The 17196-nt window shown below is 25.5% G+C and overlaps 4 protein-coding genes across 4 annotated transcripts; 1 reads left to right on the top strand and 3 right to left on the bottom strand.

Annotated features, from left to right (window-relative positions):
• Positions 1-1116: 1116 nt before the first annotated feature.
• OCT59_004493 (uncharacterized protein) lies at positions 1117-1507 on the top strand (the record flags this gene model as incomplete). The annotated part of the gene is made up of 2 exons (XM_066148316.1): positions 1117-1200; positions 1283-1507. The coding sequence occupies 2 exons, from the start codon at positions 1117-1119 to the stop codon at positions 1505-1507; spliced, it is 309 nt and encodes a 102-aa protein (XP_065996929.1).
• A 2088-nt stretch (positions 1508-3595) lies between these two features.
• Positions 3596-4272, bottom strand: OCT59_004492 (uncharacterized protein; the record flags this gene model as incomplete). The annotated part of the gene is made up of 2 exons (XM_066148315.1): positions 3596-3769; positions 4048-4272. 2 exons carry the CDS (start codon positions 4270-4272, stop codon positions 3596-3598), a joined length of 399 nt encoding a protein of 132 aa, XP_065996928.1.
• A 47-nt stretch (positions 4273-4319) lies between these two features.
• OCT59_004491 (uncharacterized protein) lies at positions 4320-4586 on the bottom strand (the record flags this gene model as incomplete). The annotated part of the gene is made up of 1 exon (XM_066148314.1): positions 4320-4586. The coding sequence occupies one exon, from the start codon at positions 4584-4586 to the stop codon at positions 4320-4322; it is 267 nt and encodes an 88-aa protein (XP_065996927.1).
• A 5864-nt stretch (positions 4587-10450) lies between these two features.
• OCT59_004490 (uncharacterized protein) lies at positions 10451-11220 on the bottom strand (the record flags this gene model as incomplete). The annotated part of the gene is made up of 2 exons (XM_066148310.1): positions 10451-10567; positions 10840-11220. 2 exons carry the CDS (start codon positions 11218-11220, stop codon positions 10451-10453), a joined length of 498 nt encoding a protein of 165 aa, XP_065996926.1.
• Between the last annotated feature and the right edge of the window lie 5976 nt (positions 11221-17196).

Raw genomic sequence — 17196 nt, 5'->3', positions numbered from 1 at the left:
TCAAAAAAGAAATAGGATTAAAGTAAAAAAAAAGTTTAAATAAATTATGGCAAAAAACTGAAATTTTTGGTTACACAGAATTCCATAAAAGAAGTATGCTAGAGTGGGAGTGAAGTCTAGTGGCGCCACTAAAAATTTTTAGATTCCTGGGATTCTCTGAGTGGCTCTGCAGAAAATCTATTATAAGCTGTGGCTGAGTTTACAAGGTCTTTCGTGGGAGTGGCGAGTACTAGCATGAGCTACTACGCCACGAAGGACTATGTAGCTTTATGCCACCAGCACTATAGATTTTCCGCTTTAGCTCGGGAAATCTCAGGATCTCTGGAAATTTTTTGAGGCGCCACATTACACCCTGCTATAGCTTACCACCATAAAAGGAAATTAACAGTTACGCAAATTTCCAAAAAAAAGGAAATTTTATCTTCTGTTACTTTTAGAGAAATTAAAAAAATTGTGTTGCTTAAATTTCCAAAAAAGGAAATTCTTTGCAGATTTTTTAATTCTGGCCGGAATTATGCCATTTTAATACATATTAACTGTTATCGTAAACAATGGATGAACACTAGTTTATTATAAAAAAAAGTCACAAAGTGAACGAAAAAAATCTCATTACGCTTGAATCCATTGTTATTGTTGATGCAGATCAAACAGAACAATGTAATACTGCTATTAATGTAAGACAAATATCAAATAAGACTAATGGTAAGATGTGTTATTTGTCATTATCATAAGTTATTTAAGCATAATCAAAATATACATTTTAATTTTGATTTATGATAGACACATCTTATTATCATCTTATGGAAGGTTTAAAAAACTGTTTAACTTAAAATAAAGAAATATTTCAAGTAATTTATGATGTTAAAAACAAGCAAAAGGAATTTTATAAGAAAACTCATGAACAATTAAATGAACTATTGGAAAAAGTTGACCAATTAATGATTCCTGAAAACTGTTATTGAAAGGTGTGTATAATTTGTAATTGCTTTTTTATTAAATTTATCGACTACTTATTTTTATGTATTTAGAATTTAGCGTCAAAAACTTTGTATAATTCAATTACCCATTCTTGGGATTTATCCAGACGGTATTGCATTTCAAAAAGCATTTGAGCCTATGCTTGAACAAGAAAAACCTGGATATATTGAAAAGCATGGACCTCAATGGATGCATATTTATGAAGGACGAATTAAACCTTTGGTAATTATGGATTTATTTGTTTTATTAATAGTAAATTAGTAATACTAAATAATAACTATTAATATAAAATTTCTATATTTAGTGTAATGATATAATTAAAAGTCAGCGTTGTGATAAAGCCAAAGATATCTGTACCACCATGTTTGACATATTTGGTAAAGATTGGCTAGTTCGTATAAATACTACTGCTGTACTGCATCAGCTGATGATATTTGTTCATTTAAACAATCACATAAAATCAAAAAAATATTTGAATGCTTATTTAAAACTGATGAAGAGGGAAACCTTTTATATATTCAAGCAATAAAGAATAAGGCATGGGTAAAAAGAAAACAAGTGAAAAGGATACAGCTTTTACCCTAGCTGTATGTGAAACTGTGTTAAATCTGAAACATCTGAAAATATCTATTGGTAATACAGTCAATTCCCTCTATAGTCACTCCCATTATAGTCACATTCTACTATATAGTCACACCAGTTGAAATGTTCAAAACACTTTATTGTTAAAATCTATCCTATATCAGATATAGTCACAATATATCTATAGTCACTATCACACCTATCTTCAAAAAACTTATATTAAAAAGAACCGTTTATAATCACAGTTATATAAAAAATATATTAAATAACTTGGCATCTAATAATCGTATAAAGATGTACCATAGCTTGTTAGAATTGTCTCACTGAGACGAATCGAATGGTGGTAGTTTTATTCTTTTACGATCACTGGCTGATGAGTTATTCAACAAAATGTTAAGCATCAGCTTTATTATATTTCTTGATTTACGTTTACTGCACCATTTAACATTTTGCTAAATATCTCAGTACCTAGTGATTTTAAAAAGACGATTAATAGCTCGTTAGAATCGCCTCATCAAGACGAATCGAATGGTTGTAAGCTCAACTCTCTGTGGTCAATATTGACGGAGGTACTACTTAAAAACTATTTAATATTTTTTTAATTTCAGAAATTAATCTAGTGATTGGATTTCGATGTATTTTATACCATTAGCACCGTCTCATCAAGACGAATCGAATGGCAGTAAGATCATCTCTCTACGATTAATATTGGAGGAGTTACGATACAATAAAGTTTTAAATATAATTTTAGCTAAAATTATGTTAATTTTTGGCCGGAATTATGATATACTAATATAAGAAATTTTTTATATAGTCACATCTCTTTATAATCACCAAATATGGACTGTCCCAAATGTGTGACTATAAAGAGAGTTGACTGTAATTCTTTGCGAAATAGATATAATATTTATTTGGTATTCAATATGTATTATATTAATTATTTAATTAGTTAAAAAATATTTATTAATAAATTTTTTTAGGATTGTCTTTCTAATTCAAAGGAAATAACCGCAAATACTACTAAACAAATTAGACTTATGGAACTATGTAAAGAAAATGATAGTGATACTAGTAGCAACAATAGCAGTGATAATGAGAGTAATTATGATTAAGAATTGGAGAATAATCAAGAATTGGAAGATAATCAAGAATTAGAAAATAATTATAATCATGATAACCAAGAATTAGATAGTTAAATTAGGAGTAAAAATTGTATAAATTTTAAAATAATAAATAATTAATAAAAAATTAAATAATTAAATAATATCCTTAAGGTTTACTTAAATAATGTCCCTAAAGTTTCTTTTAAACGATACCCTTAAAGGTTTTTTAAATAATATCTCTAAGGATTCTTTTTAACCTTTAGGGATTTCTTAATTTTTTTTTCAATAAGGAACCCTTAGAGGATATGGAAGGGATGATTCTTTGAGGATCTTTCTTATGTTATGGATTTTAGGATTCTTTGAGGATCCTAATACTAAAAAACTTACTGATGTACAATAACATACAGTACAATTAGTAATACAGTATTACGTTACTTATTAGTAAGATCAAGCAATAAGTACTTTTATCTTGTGAAGTATCATTTGAATATATTCATTTAGCATTTTATATTTTATGGCAGTATTCTTCTCAAAAGATACTAATTTTTCTAATATATCTGTCAAGACTAATTTTGTGTCTTTTTGTAAAGCTGTTTTATCAGTATTTCCAAGCAATGTTGTAGAGATTCCTCAAATAAATTTTGTCATCATATAATGGTTAAGATGCCACCATATTAAAAGTAAAGAAATCTCTACGTCATATAAATGTTGTATAATACACTTCAATGTTTTACTAAGCTGTTACTGTAAAGTACGTAATGCTAAACTCTTTCGTTATAAATTATTTAAATGGGCACTTTGCAGTAGAAAGGAACAAAATTACTAAAAAAATTCAAATTATCTTTTATATGCCAAAAATATTCCAAATGCTATAATTTGTCAAGATTTTATATTAACTCATTTTTTATTTTTTTTAGTAGTTTCATCCCTTTCTATTGTAAAGCGCCCAAATTATCAACATCTTTATTACGAAGCCCAGATAGAATCTCTTCAATGTTATCACCTTTTTCAAGTTTGATAGATATTCTCCTAAAATTTTGCATATGATGATTTAAAATATCTATAGAAGTATGAACATAATTTATGCATATTGAAAGTTTGGGTTTCTTAAAATCACCACAATAATCATTATCAGGCCTTTTGACATATTTAAGGATCGCTGTAAAAATCAGTCTAAAATCTTGAATACCTTTTGTGCTCACAGTTACTATTTAGCACCACTCAAAAAATTCCTATTAATATTTTCAATTTGTTCTTACGCATATTTTATGTCAGCTTCATTTCCTGTTATTATTGTCACCAAATTTTCTCGCACCAAAAAAAATCATATCATTAATTCTTTTAAAATTTCTTGAAATGTCCATTGATGTATCTCTCAACGTACTTTATCAATAACTTCTAGCTTAACACCCAAGAAGTAAAATATACGAAACATTTTGTGAACAATTCCAATACTTAATATAACGTTATCTTTAACTTCTACATTTGGTGAAACTAATAAATTGACTGGAGAAATATCTGTCAATATTTTTAATATCAATCCTTGATGTCTACTTACGAATCTTGATACTTTTATTAAAGCAGGTCCACTTTCATGTCCTATGCTCATAAGGATTAAGGATACAAGCAATAAGATGATAAGATGTAGTATAATGATTAAAAGCTGTTGATATCAGGGTTATCATCAGAATTATTTGCTGTTTTGTTAAATTTTGGTCTTTTATCTAGAAATGTTAGTTCATCCAAGTACTCAAAAACTCCTGATTCCATCAATTTAAAAGTACAATCATGACATTGTGCTATATGAATTAACAATACCACTCTGAATTCAAATACATATTTTACTTGCAAAGCAAATTGCTCAGGCCTTGGTCTTATTGCCTTTAACAATAAATCATTATGATTCTTTAAATTCTTTACCATAGTACTTAAGAAATGTGTCCATACAATATAATCAATGATAAAATTACTTTTTTCTATTTATCAGTAATATGTTCATTTTTAATTTCCAGTATAAATATATATAAAAAAGTATGGTATGCTTACAATTTCCTAATTTTATAGTCACTTATTTCTTCTTCTGAATTGCATGATATTCATAAATCCTTTACCATATAAATATTTTCCATTGATATTTACAATTTTATAATATAACTTTTCTTAACAATTAAGGAAAGTTATTCAAATATTCAGTAAAAAATACAAGAATTAAAATAAATAAATAATAATTATGAAGAATTCACTGATAACTTCATCATTGTTGCTATTAAATAAAAAATAATTAAAATATATTAGTTTACAAGTGAATTTAAGCAGACAAATAAATTATAAATAATCTTATAATAACTCACTTTTTTAATTTCCCACCTTTAGTCCATAATATATCATAACAAAAGGAAAACTTTTTTCATTATTGTTGAATGCATGTTGAGGCCAAAATACTTTAATATATTTAAAGAATTATCTTTAAAGAATTAAGTTAATTAAATTTTTTATTTTATATTAGTATTGCTTAAAATCAATACTATCATATTCTACACCACATAGTCCTTCCATAATCCAATCTGCTAGATGCTTATCACTATTGGCAATCTTTTACTTGAATGTCTCCTTAAATTCATAAACTCTTCATCAAAATTTAAATAAAAGATATCATTTCCATAAAATGTGTGAGATCTACTTTATTTGCAATTAGAAATGACATTCCTTTAATACATATATCCTTAAAATGTGAGTGTGACATCTTTGCTTGCACTTTTCTTTAATGTTAATATAAATATAATCATTCATAGGATCAGCCATATTAATTCTAAATGAATATAATACTTTCCTATTGATAAAGGTCATTGAAAATCCAGTATAAATAAGGAAAATTACCATTTTGATCTTATTTTTATCCTAATCATAATCATCATGCAGAAAAGATGGAAGTGAAAATTATACATAATTCCAGTGATATTTTGAAAGGTACTTTGACATTTAGTTTTCTTGGTATACTTTTATGTATATCTTTTACAATAATATTAGTTAAAAAAATGTCAACATTTTTTAAAGAAATGGTAAGAATAATTATATATTATATATATATATCCACTGGTCAAAATTAAAAAAATCGGACATATGGAAAATCGGCCAAAAATCAGACCAAAATTGACTAACATTATAAATCGGCACATCTGATTGATGCCAATCAGACAATTTGATAAAAATTCAGCAAAAAATCATTATATTTGATTGACGGCTGATTGATGCTAGTTGAAATCAAAAAAAAAATGGACAAATGGCAAATCAACCTAAAATTTGCCCAATATTCAAATATGCACTTCCGATTTATAGAAAATTGACAATTCAATAAATATTCAATAAAAATTCAATAAAAATTCAGCAAAAAATCATTATATTTGATTGACGGCTGATTGATGCTAGTTGAAATCAAAAAAAAAAATGGACAAATGGCAAATCAACCTAAAATTTGCCCAATATTCAAATATGCACTTCTGATTTATGGAAAATTGACAATTCAATAAATATTCAATAAAAATTCAATAAAAATTCAGCAAAAAATCATTATATTTGATTGACGGCTGATTGATGCTAGTTGAAATTAAAAAAAAAAATGGACAAAATAGCAAATCAACCTAAAATTTGCCCAATATTCAAATATGCACTTCCGATTTATGGAAAATTGACAATTCAATAAATATTCAATAAAAATTCAATAAAAATTCAGCAAAAAATCATTATATTTGATTGACGGCTGATTGATGCTGGTTGAAATTAAAAAAAAAAATCTGACAAAATGGCAAATCAACCTAAAATTTACCCAATATTCAAATATGTACTTCAGATTTATGGAAAATTGACAATTCAATAAAAATTCAATAAAAATCCAACAAAAATTTGTTAAAAAATCATTATATTTGATTGACGGCTGATTGATATCAAAAAAAATCTGACAAATTTGTAAATCAACCTAAAATTTACAATATTCAAATATGTACTTCAGATTTATGGAAAATTAACAATTCAATAAAAATTCAATAAAAATTTAGCAAAAAATTATCATATTTGATTAACAGCTTAAAATTTGCCTAATATTGTCTGATTTATGGCACTTTTATATCAAATTGCACTGGTCGAAATCAAAACTTTTGGGCATGGAAAAATTGTCTCAATTTCAGAAGTTATTCGAATAAACGATTTTTCAAAATCAACTTATGATGTACTAAGCCGCAGCCACAGTAAAATTAATCTGGCAATTAGTTGATCTATTACCGAATTTAGACTTTATTTAAACTAAAGTTTCGAAACTTTATCTTCATCTAACTTCATTCCTAAACAAAACGGTTTTAAACGTTTTGGGATTTTTTTTTAATTTTTTATCGGAAATAATGTTCCAATTTTTAACATTTTTATTTTTTACGAAACATTTTTTAACTTTTCATTTAATATTTTCAATCGGAACATTAGTTAACGTTCTGATTTTATTAATTTTTTTTGCAAAACTATTACTTTAAAAAACGTTTTCTAACATTTTTTTTTATACTTTTAAATAGGAAATCGGAAACTACTTGACTTTGATACTGGATTCCAAAGGTAAGTTTCGAAGAATTTCTTCGAAACTTTATAAAAAAACGTTTTAACGTTTTTTATACTTTTATATATAAAGTCTCCTATTGAGGATCGAATTCAAAGGTAAGTTTTAAGAATTTCTTGAACTTTATAAAAAAAAACGTTTTAACATTTTTTTTATACCTTTTATAGGAAATCGGCTCCTACTTGGATACTGATTTCCAAAGGTAAGTTTCGAAAAAAAGTTTCGAAACTTTAAAAAATGTTTTTTAATATTACTAAAAACGTTTTTTTTTACTTTTGTATAGGAAATCGGCTCCAACGTGGACGCCGATATTCCAGATAAGTTTCGCATTTTCGAAACTTCTTTGAAAAAAACGTTTAACGTTTTTTTTTTTAATATTATTGTAGGAATACCGTAAAGTTTTGAATTTTCGAAACTTTTTGACAAAAATTAATAAAAAACGTTTAATTTAACGTTTTTTATTATATTTTATTATTTTTTTGCAGGGAAATCGGCTCCAATATGGATACCAGAATCCCGCAGGTAAAGTTTCGATTTTTCGAAACTTTTTGAAAAAAATTAATAAAAAACGTTTAATATAACATTTTTTATTATATTTTATTATTTTTTTTTGCAGGGAAATCGGCTCCAATATGGATACCGGAATCCCACATGCAAAGTTTCGATTTTTCGAAACTTTTTGAAAAAAATTAATAAAAAACGTTTAATATAACATTTTTTATTATATTTTATTAATATTTTTGCAGGGAAATCGGCTCCAATATGGATACCGGAATTGCACATGCAAAGTTTCGATTTTTCGAAACTTTTTGAAAAAAATTAATAAAAAATGTTTAATATAACATTTTTTATTATATTTTATTAATATTTTTGCAGGGAAATCGGCTCCAATATGGATACCGGAATCCCACATGCAAAGTTTCGATTTTTCGAAACTTTTTGAAAAAAATTAATAAAAAAACGTTTAAATTTAACGTTTTTTTATTATTTTTATTAATTTTTTTGCAGGAAATCGGCTCCAAATTGGATATCGGAATCCTGCAAGTAGTTTCGATTTTCGAAACTTTTTGACGCAAATTAATAAAAAAACGTTTAAATTAACGTTTTTTTATTATTTTTATTATTTTTTTTTTGCAGGAAATCGGCTCCAAATTGGATACCGGAATCCCGCAAGTAAAGTTTTGAAGTTTTGAAACTTTACGAAACTTAATAAAAAAACGTTTAAATTTAACGTTTTTTTATTATTTTTATTAATTTTTTTTGCAGGAAATCAGCTCCAAATTGGATACCGAAATCCCGCAAGTAAAGTTTCGATTTTCGAAACTTTTTGACGCAAATTAATAAAAAAACGTTTAATTTAACGTTTTTTTTATTATTTTTTATTATTTTTTTTTGCAGGAAATCGGCTCCAAATTGGATACCGGAATTCCGCAAGTGAAGTTTTGAAGTTTTGAAACTTTATGAAACTTAATAAAAAACGTTTAAATTAACGTTTTTTTATTAGATTTTATTATTTTTTTTGCAGGGAAATCGGCTCCAAATTGTACCAGAATCCCGCAGGTAAAGTTTCGTCGAAACTTTTTGACGCAAATTAATAAAAAAAACGTTTAATTTAACGTTTTTTTTATTATTTTTTATTATTTTTTTTGCAGGAAATCAGCTCCAAATTGTACCAGAATCCCGCAGGTAAAGTTTCGATTTTTCGAAACTTTTTGACGAAACTTAATAAAAATGTTTAATTTAACATTTTTTATTATATTTTATTAATTTTTTTGTATGGAAATTGGCTTCGATTTGCCATCCTACAGGTAACGTTTTGATTTTTGAAACTTGAAACTTAAAAAAAAACGTTATTTTAATGTTTTTTCTTTTTTTTTTGTAGGAAAATTATCTCCAATTTGTAGAAACAAATGGGTATTAAGGAATTTAACGTATACCGGATTTGTTAGAAAGTTGGGATGATTTTTGGTGAAATTGTTTTATATGTATATGTAATATTTTAAATTTCAGAATAAAATTTACTGTAATTTGCGATACAATTCAGAATACAAATCAGAATAAATTTTTTACTACAAATCGGAATAAATTTTACTACAAATCAGAATAAATTTTACTACAAATCGGAATAAATTTTACTACAATTCGGAATAAATTTTACTACAAATCAGAATAAATTTTACTACAAATTGGAATAAATTTTACTACAAATCGGAATAAATTTTACTACAATTTTGAATAAATTTTACTACAATTCAGAAAATTTTGTCACAAATTTACCATAATTCAGAATAAATTCACTGCAATTCGGTAAATTTATGAATAATATTTTTTAAACAATTCGGATTAAAAATACTAAGCAATTCAGATACAATTCAGACATTCTGATCGGCATCGATCGGCCTGCCAATCAGAACTTTGCCTAAATTAATAAATCGGCCATATTTATCACCAAATTCAGCCTAAAATCGGACATCCGATTTCTAGCCGATTTGGACTATTTCGACCAGTGATCCTCAAAATGTAAGTATGATATCTTTGCTTGCACTCTTCTATTAGTATTATCATTCACAGGACTAGCCATCTCAATTCTAAATGAATATAATACTTTTCTGCTAATAAAGATCATTAAGAATTCAATATCAATAAGGAAAATTATCATTTTGATCTTATTTTTTATCTTAATCATCATCATGCAGAAAAGATGAAGGTGAAGATTATACATAATTTCATCCATCTAATTCATTTGGGATGTCTGAAAAGTACTTGTATATCTTTATGTATATCTTCTACATCAATATCAGTTAATAAAATATCAAAATTTCTTAATTGTCAAATTGAAGAGAGAATTATACTTGAAATTTAAGAGAGAAATGATAAGAACAATTATATATTATAAACTGATTAAATAAAAATGATTTTATATTATATACATATTATGTTACAGAATGTATATGCTTGAGGAGTTAAGGATGTTATGAGCAATGCGGAGAAAAAGTCTTTTAATACATTGACTAGCATTCCTGCAATTATAGATCATAATAAGAAAAATTCAGGCGCCAGTCTGCATTTTATCTTCATCGTCTGATTGTCCTTCTCTAAAATATGGGTTCTTAACCTTTTCCCGATTTTCACATTTATTATCTTTGGTTTTATCGCATTTCTTAGAACCCGAAGATTTCCCTTTATATTCTTAAGCACCACTTGGAATAATAGTAATGGCTTCATATTTTTCTTTTTGTCTTCTCGCATGTTCAGCTTCTTGTTTAGCATGAATATGACCCCAATCTCCACGTCCTGTATCATAATCCTAACGATATTCATCATGTACTTGTCCCTAAGGTTGATTGTCTAAATCTCTTCAAAATCCTACGATTAGTTTCATCAAAATTTTACTATAGATTTATTATAGTTTCGGCAGAGTTTCAGCAGTTTCAGCATTTATAATAAGTTTTGGCAGTTTCGCCTTTCTCCAAAGTTTCGCCAATTTTTTAATATAACTTTAATATAGTTTCAGCAGAATTTCGCTTTTCGGCGAAATACCATCTTGCCTAAACCCTAGGTTTTGGCAAGCAACCTTACTTGTCCTCCAGATCTTTCTCTTCCAAATTGTCTACTATCTCTATATCCAGGATCTAAATCTGTTCGAATAATTCTTTTATCTAATTTTGTACTATTAATATATTTCATACAATCCAATGCGTTCTGATGATGATAATATTCAACAAAACAAAATCTGCAAGGAGTTTTTTGAAATTTATCTAAACCCATAATAATTCTTTTTATTTCTTCCGCTTTTGAAAACAATTCATAAATTTGTTCTTCTGTAGTATAAAAAGAAAAATTTCTGACATATAACGTCATACTATTTGAAAGATCTTTCGCAAAATCTGTTGACAAACCCTGATATTGTTGATCTTTATATGAAGAAGGAACACAGAGAGGCTGAACAATATTCGTCATGATATTAATATTGAGGAAAGTTTTCTCATAATGTGAGTGTGACATCTTTACTTGCACTCTTCTATTAATAAATATGATCATTCACAGGAATAACAGAATCAGCCATCTTAATTCTGAATGAACATAATACTTTTCAGTTGAATATTGAGGAAGATTACCATTTTAATCTAACCATCATTATGCAAAAAAGGTGAAAGTGAAAACCATACATAATTCCAGTAATGTTGTGAAAACCATACATAATTCCAGTAATGTCTCTATTCAATTCATTTGAAATGTCTGAAAGATACTTGACATTTATATATTTTTATATATGTCTTCTATATCAATATATATCAGCTAATAAAATGTTAAAATTTCTTGAATCATTATAATTGTCAAGTTCAAAAAAAAATTATTCATAAGAATTATCAAGTTCAAGAGAAAGTTATACTTGAGATATGTAAGAACAATTATATATTATATATTATTGTCATGTTAGATGAGATAAGAATGATTATATATTATATATTGTCACATCAGATGAAATAAGAATGATTATATACTATAGTAATATATTATTGTGTAAAGTGAAAGTTTAAGAGAGAATTATACTTGAAATTATACTTGAAATTATACTTGAAATTAAGGAGAGAAATGATAAGAACAATTATATATTATATATTGTCACATCAGATGAAATAAGAATAATTATATATTATATATTGTTGTGTAAAATAAAAGTTTAAAAGAGAGACTATATTTGAAATTTAGAAGAGAAACAATATGAATGATTATATATTATGTGTCAGATGAGAAAAAAATGATTATATATTATATATTGTTGTATAAAATAAAAGTTAAAAGAGAGTTATACTTGAAATTTAGAAGAGAAACAATATGAATGATTATATATTATGTGTCAAATGAGATAAAAATGATTATATATTATATATTATTGCATTAGATGATGTCATTTTTTTAACTGATAATCTGATATCAAAATTCAAAAACATAAATTAACCAATAACTCATTATGACTATAGTAATATATATAATGCATAATATTATATAAACTTTATACAATACAGTCAACATACATTTTATTTTCTTTATTTTCTAGTAATTATACTATCTATTAATATATTATTCATATTTTGTATTTAATGTGTCATTAATCAAAATTAATTTTGAAACAAGTTTGAAATTATATATATATATATATAAAGATTTACTCATTATTAAAAGAAATATGGTATTTATTTCCAAAAAACAGTTATAATGTGGAAACATTACAGTTTATAATTTTATATTTTGTAGAATATAAAATAAAAATAAAGAATATTATTACTCATATAATCATAAAGGATAAGGATTTATATATACAAGTTGACAGATTCTTAATGGAACTTCAGTTATCAACTTATAATTTGTTAAGGCACCAATTCTGCACAGTTTTTCAAAAAATGATTGCAGTATTCCAATTATTCTACGATTAGGATATACTTTGCTTCTGATACCTACATTAGTATCAGTATTTTTAATTTTGACTCTATTATTTAATCTTTTACATTCATATAATAATGAACTGATGTATCTATCATGAATTTTATCACTTATTCTGATATATTCTTGAAGAATATTATATTCACAACTGATAAGTATAACTTCTGATTCAGTTGTATTATTATAAAATTTTTTACTAAAAATTTCAAGTTATTCATCAAATAAATTATTTGTGTTTCTAAATTCATTTTTTCTAATAATTGAAAAGCAAAGATTCATAAAACCACCCATATATTCCAAATAGTGATTATTATTATTGATTAAAAATTGGGTAAAGTTAGTATTATTTCCTCTAAACTGAAAGATATAATTATTCTTCAGTTCATTCTATTAAAATACATTTTTTGAATTTGTTCAAGTATTTTTTGTACTCTTCTTTCTTCTTATCTGTATAGTTTCACAAAATTTGTAATCAGATCTCTTAAATCTTTTTGCTATTTCATTTTTAAATGCTGATTCTGCCATCTACTTTTGAAATTGCTTAACTAATTGTATAGATTTAAAAAGAAATACTGTATAAATATAGCTGTAAATAATAGTGAAATAAATAAACTAAATATACTTATATATTTTGCTAGATCTTAATTGCCGATCCGCATGTGATCGATAGAATTTATATAATAAAATGCGGCGTAACATTTATATATAAGCCATGTCGATCATGTTTTTATATCAAATAAAATGCAACCATATTGTTATACGATTACGTAATTTAACACCTGCAATATACGTTTAAGATTTTAGAAAAAAAAAATTTTTTTATAAAAAGTTTTTTTTCTTTGCAGTTTATAAAGTTTTATATGTAGGAAATGGAGATTTTATAGTATTTACTACTATTTTACTTCTATAGTATAAACGATTTCTAGCTCTTTAACTTTTCTTTGACGCTTATAAAACTTTTTTTGATTATTATTTCTGTCAACTATTACATTTTTAATAACACTATGTACTTTTATATCTCTTTTTCTTTCACAAATATGTCCAGTTTGTAAAAAATATGAATATAATGAAATATATAAATAATAAAAGGACTTTTATTAAGTTTTAGCGTAATCTCAAAATAGGAATAGTTATCTTGAATTTTTTTTTAAAAAATAATAAACAAGTCATATAAATATGGACATAATAATGAAGTTCTGATATAATAGCGCCAGTTGCAACAAGTTTTTTAGGAGTTATGTATGTATTTGACGTTGTTGTTTCTTGGGGAAACAGAGATTTCAAACAGCATTTTTTTTATTAATTAACATAACGCCGCATTTTACTATGTAAATTCTATCGATCACATGTAGATCGGCAATTAAGTTGTTATAGAATCAGATTCTAATTAGATTAACAGATTAATATGTTAATTATCAATTTTTTGACTATATAATAAGAATTTACAAATGTATGAATCATAATCAATTAACCTATTTTCTTATTAATATAAGTAGTGATTATCTGATTCATAATATTTTCTGGAAGTATAGTAATTTGAATCATTATTAAAAAAAATATATATACATTATTTTTTTAATTTGCTTTGTATTTATTTTTTGTATATCAAGCTTTCAATCACATTAATAAAATAATATTCAGGTATTATATTTTTTCAGCAATCATTATTTTGTATTTTATATTCATTGCATTTGTATCCAGAAAAATGCAGATTAGAAACCATTTTTTCTTATTTAAATTTTATAAATAAGGAATTATTTTTTAAATATTTATGAGATCAACAGCTCATATTTTTAATCTGCAAGTATATTGTACAATTACATATAATTTTATGTTTTATATATATTATTTTAAAATAATACTTTAATTTCTGCAGATTTTCTATTCTTTTACTCTATGTATTTATTATTTTATTGCTCCATCTTCCTGTACTAAAATTTTAATATTTAATGATTTGAGAAATTCTTTTCCATCTAATTTGAAGTAATAACATTCAAAATTTCTTTCAATTTATTATAATCTGAATGTCATTTCTTCACATTTTAATTTCAAATTAACTTTTCCAAAAAAAGCATTTCTAAGTATTAGTATCTAAATATATATATTAAATTCAGTTTTGTTAGAAATTGTATAAATATGTATAAATAGTATAAATGAGATTATTTGATAAAGTAAAATGATTGATTTAATTTTTATTTAAATACTTTTTTATTCAAATTATCAATATTATTAAGTTTTTCTAGATACTTTAAAATCTTCTTTTTGTAATTTAAAAAAAATTTATCTATATATTTTCCTTCTAAAAAATATGCGGCATTAATATCAATATTTTATATATACTTGATCATCTAATATATATTTTTTAAATTCTTGAAGCAAATATTTAAAACATTTGATATTGTAAATATTGATAATACCAATTGATAATGAACTTCTTAATACTGACTTTTTTTGTAATTTTCATTATTAAATATTCAAATTCTATAACATTAACATTATCATATATTAATTTATAATAATTTGCATTTAATATAATCTTAATATTTTATCTACTAGTTTATGATTTATATATTTTCTTTATTTAATTACTAATAATACATTAAAAGGTATATTAAATAATAATAAATTAGTGTATAACATAAGAGAGGGTATAGAATAAGACTTATAAGAGTACAGTCAACTCCCTCTATAGTCACTCCTGTTATAGTCACATTCTACTATATAGTCACACCAGTTGAATGTTCAAAACACTTTATTATTAAAATCTATCCTATATAGTCACAATCTATCTATAGTCACTATCACACCTATCCTCAAAAATCTTATATTAAAAAGAACCGTTTATAATCACAGTTATATAGAGAATATATTAAATAACTTGGCATCTAATAATCATACAAAGATGTATCATAGCTTGTTAGAATCGTCTTACTGAGATGAATTGAATAGTGGTAGTTTTATTCTTTTACTTTATTAGTATTTACGGCCAAGCCTCCCTTTACCTCTTTTTGAGGCATTCTCAGGTTAGTATCCTATTATTCCTAAGGGTAATCATTAAACTGAGTACTTAATTAGGTAACAGAACATATTTAAGAACATCCCTATCAGGCCACTTTTAAAGCTGATCTGAAGCTAGAAATATGCCACCTACTCATCCTATATTCATTACATGATACTGGTACTCAATTTATTTTACGACCTTTAGAGAGCACCTACTTTTATGGAGGACTTTTGACAGGTAACATTAACTATCTAATACTCTTTCATACCACTATTTTAGGTACGAGGTCTCACTCAAAGGCTACTACAGCCTGCGATTACCTAGCACCGATAGTACATACATAGGATTGGTAAAAGTTCTTATTTCAGACCTAACTAAGACTGAGCTGCAGATCTTTAAGTCTGATTTTTTGGACTAATAAGGAGTTAGTCTTAAATGAGTCCTGACCAATAAAAAGGGTTTTTACATTTGGTATATATATTACACAGTATTTTAATTTTTGTTGTACAAACTTACACAATGAGTTTAGATGACGCGTTCAATTTTGTTGACTTGGAGAGTAATGACATTTTGGATAACATATTATATACTGAAGAAAGTTCTCAAAAAACTTTACCTCTATAGAATTATGTAGATTGTAAAAGCCTAGCTCATCTAAAAGTACCTGTATGCAAAAGGTACAATTACGTATTTTCTATTAAGTCAAGTAATACTACTATTGAACAGCATCTTTTAAATAAGCACAACATAATAATCCCAAAGGTCAGAAAGCAAACAACATTAAATTTCAAATGTACAGACCCTTGACCTGCAAAAAAGAAATTGGAGCGAGACAAAGCAGTTGTTATTTGGATTATTGATAACCAAGTACCTTTTAGTGTTGTGGAAAATGAAAAATTTATTGAAATAATACATATTTTCGATCCTCGTTACAAAATTCCTGATCGACATCAAATAAAAGAAATGATTATTGATGAATTTAATGAACGTTGTTCTAATATTGGCTATGATTTACAAAAAATATTCAGTAAAGTTTCCTTCACTGCTGATATGTAGACATCAACTATAAGTAGCGAAGCATACTTTGGCTTAATAATTCACTATATTGACCAAAATTGGGTTCTTCGGCATTTTTTACTTGATATTATTCCTTTTAAAGTTCGTCATACAGGAATCAATATGGCAGCAGCAATCACTAATATTCTTAATGAATTCAACTTAACAGGTAAAGCATTAGCACTTATGAATCTGCGATGTTAGTATGTAGATGGAAATTATCAGAAGAATTTGAAAAAGAATTAAATAATCTTACCTTCAGCCATTATCGTTGTTCAGCACATATATTTAACCTTGCAGTTAAGCAAGGAATGAAAATAGTTGATCAAGAAATAGTAAAAGTGCGACAACTAATGTCAAAAATTAAAAATTTGGTCTTATTATATGATGAATTACGTGAATTATGTGTTATAGAGAAACTTGAGTACCTTCGG

The sequence above is a fragment of the Rhizophagus irregularis genome, chromosome 12 (assembly GCF_026210795.1).
Source record: "Rhizophagus irregularis chromosome 12, complete sequence".
NCBI classification, from domain to species: Eukaryota; Fungi; Glomeromycota; class Glomeromycetes; order Glomerales; family Glomeraceae; genus Rhizophagus; species Rhizophagus irregularis.
Note: the sequence above shows the minus strand (reverse complement) of the source record. Positions and strands in the feature narration are given on the sequence as shown.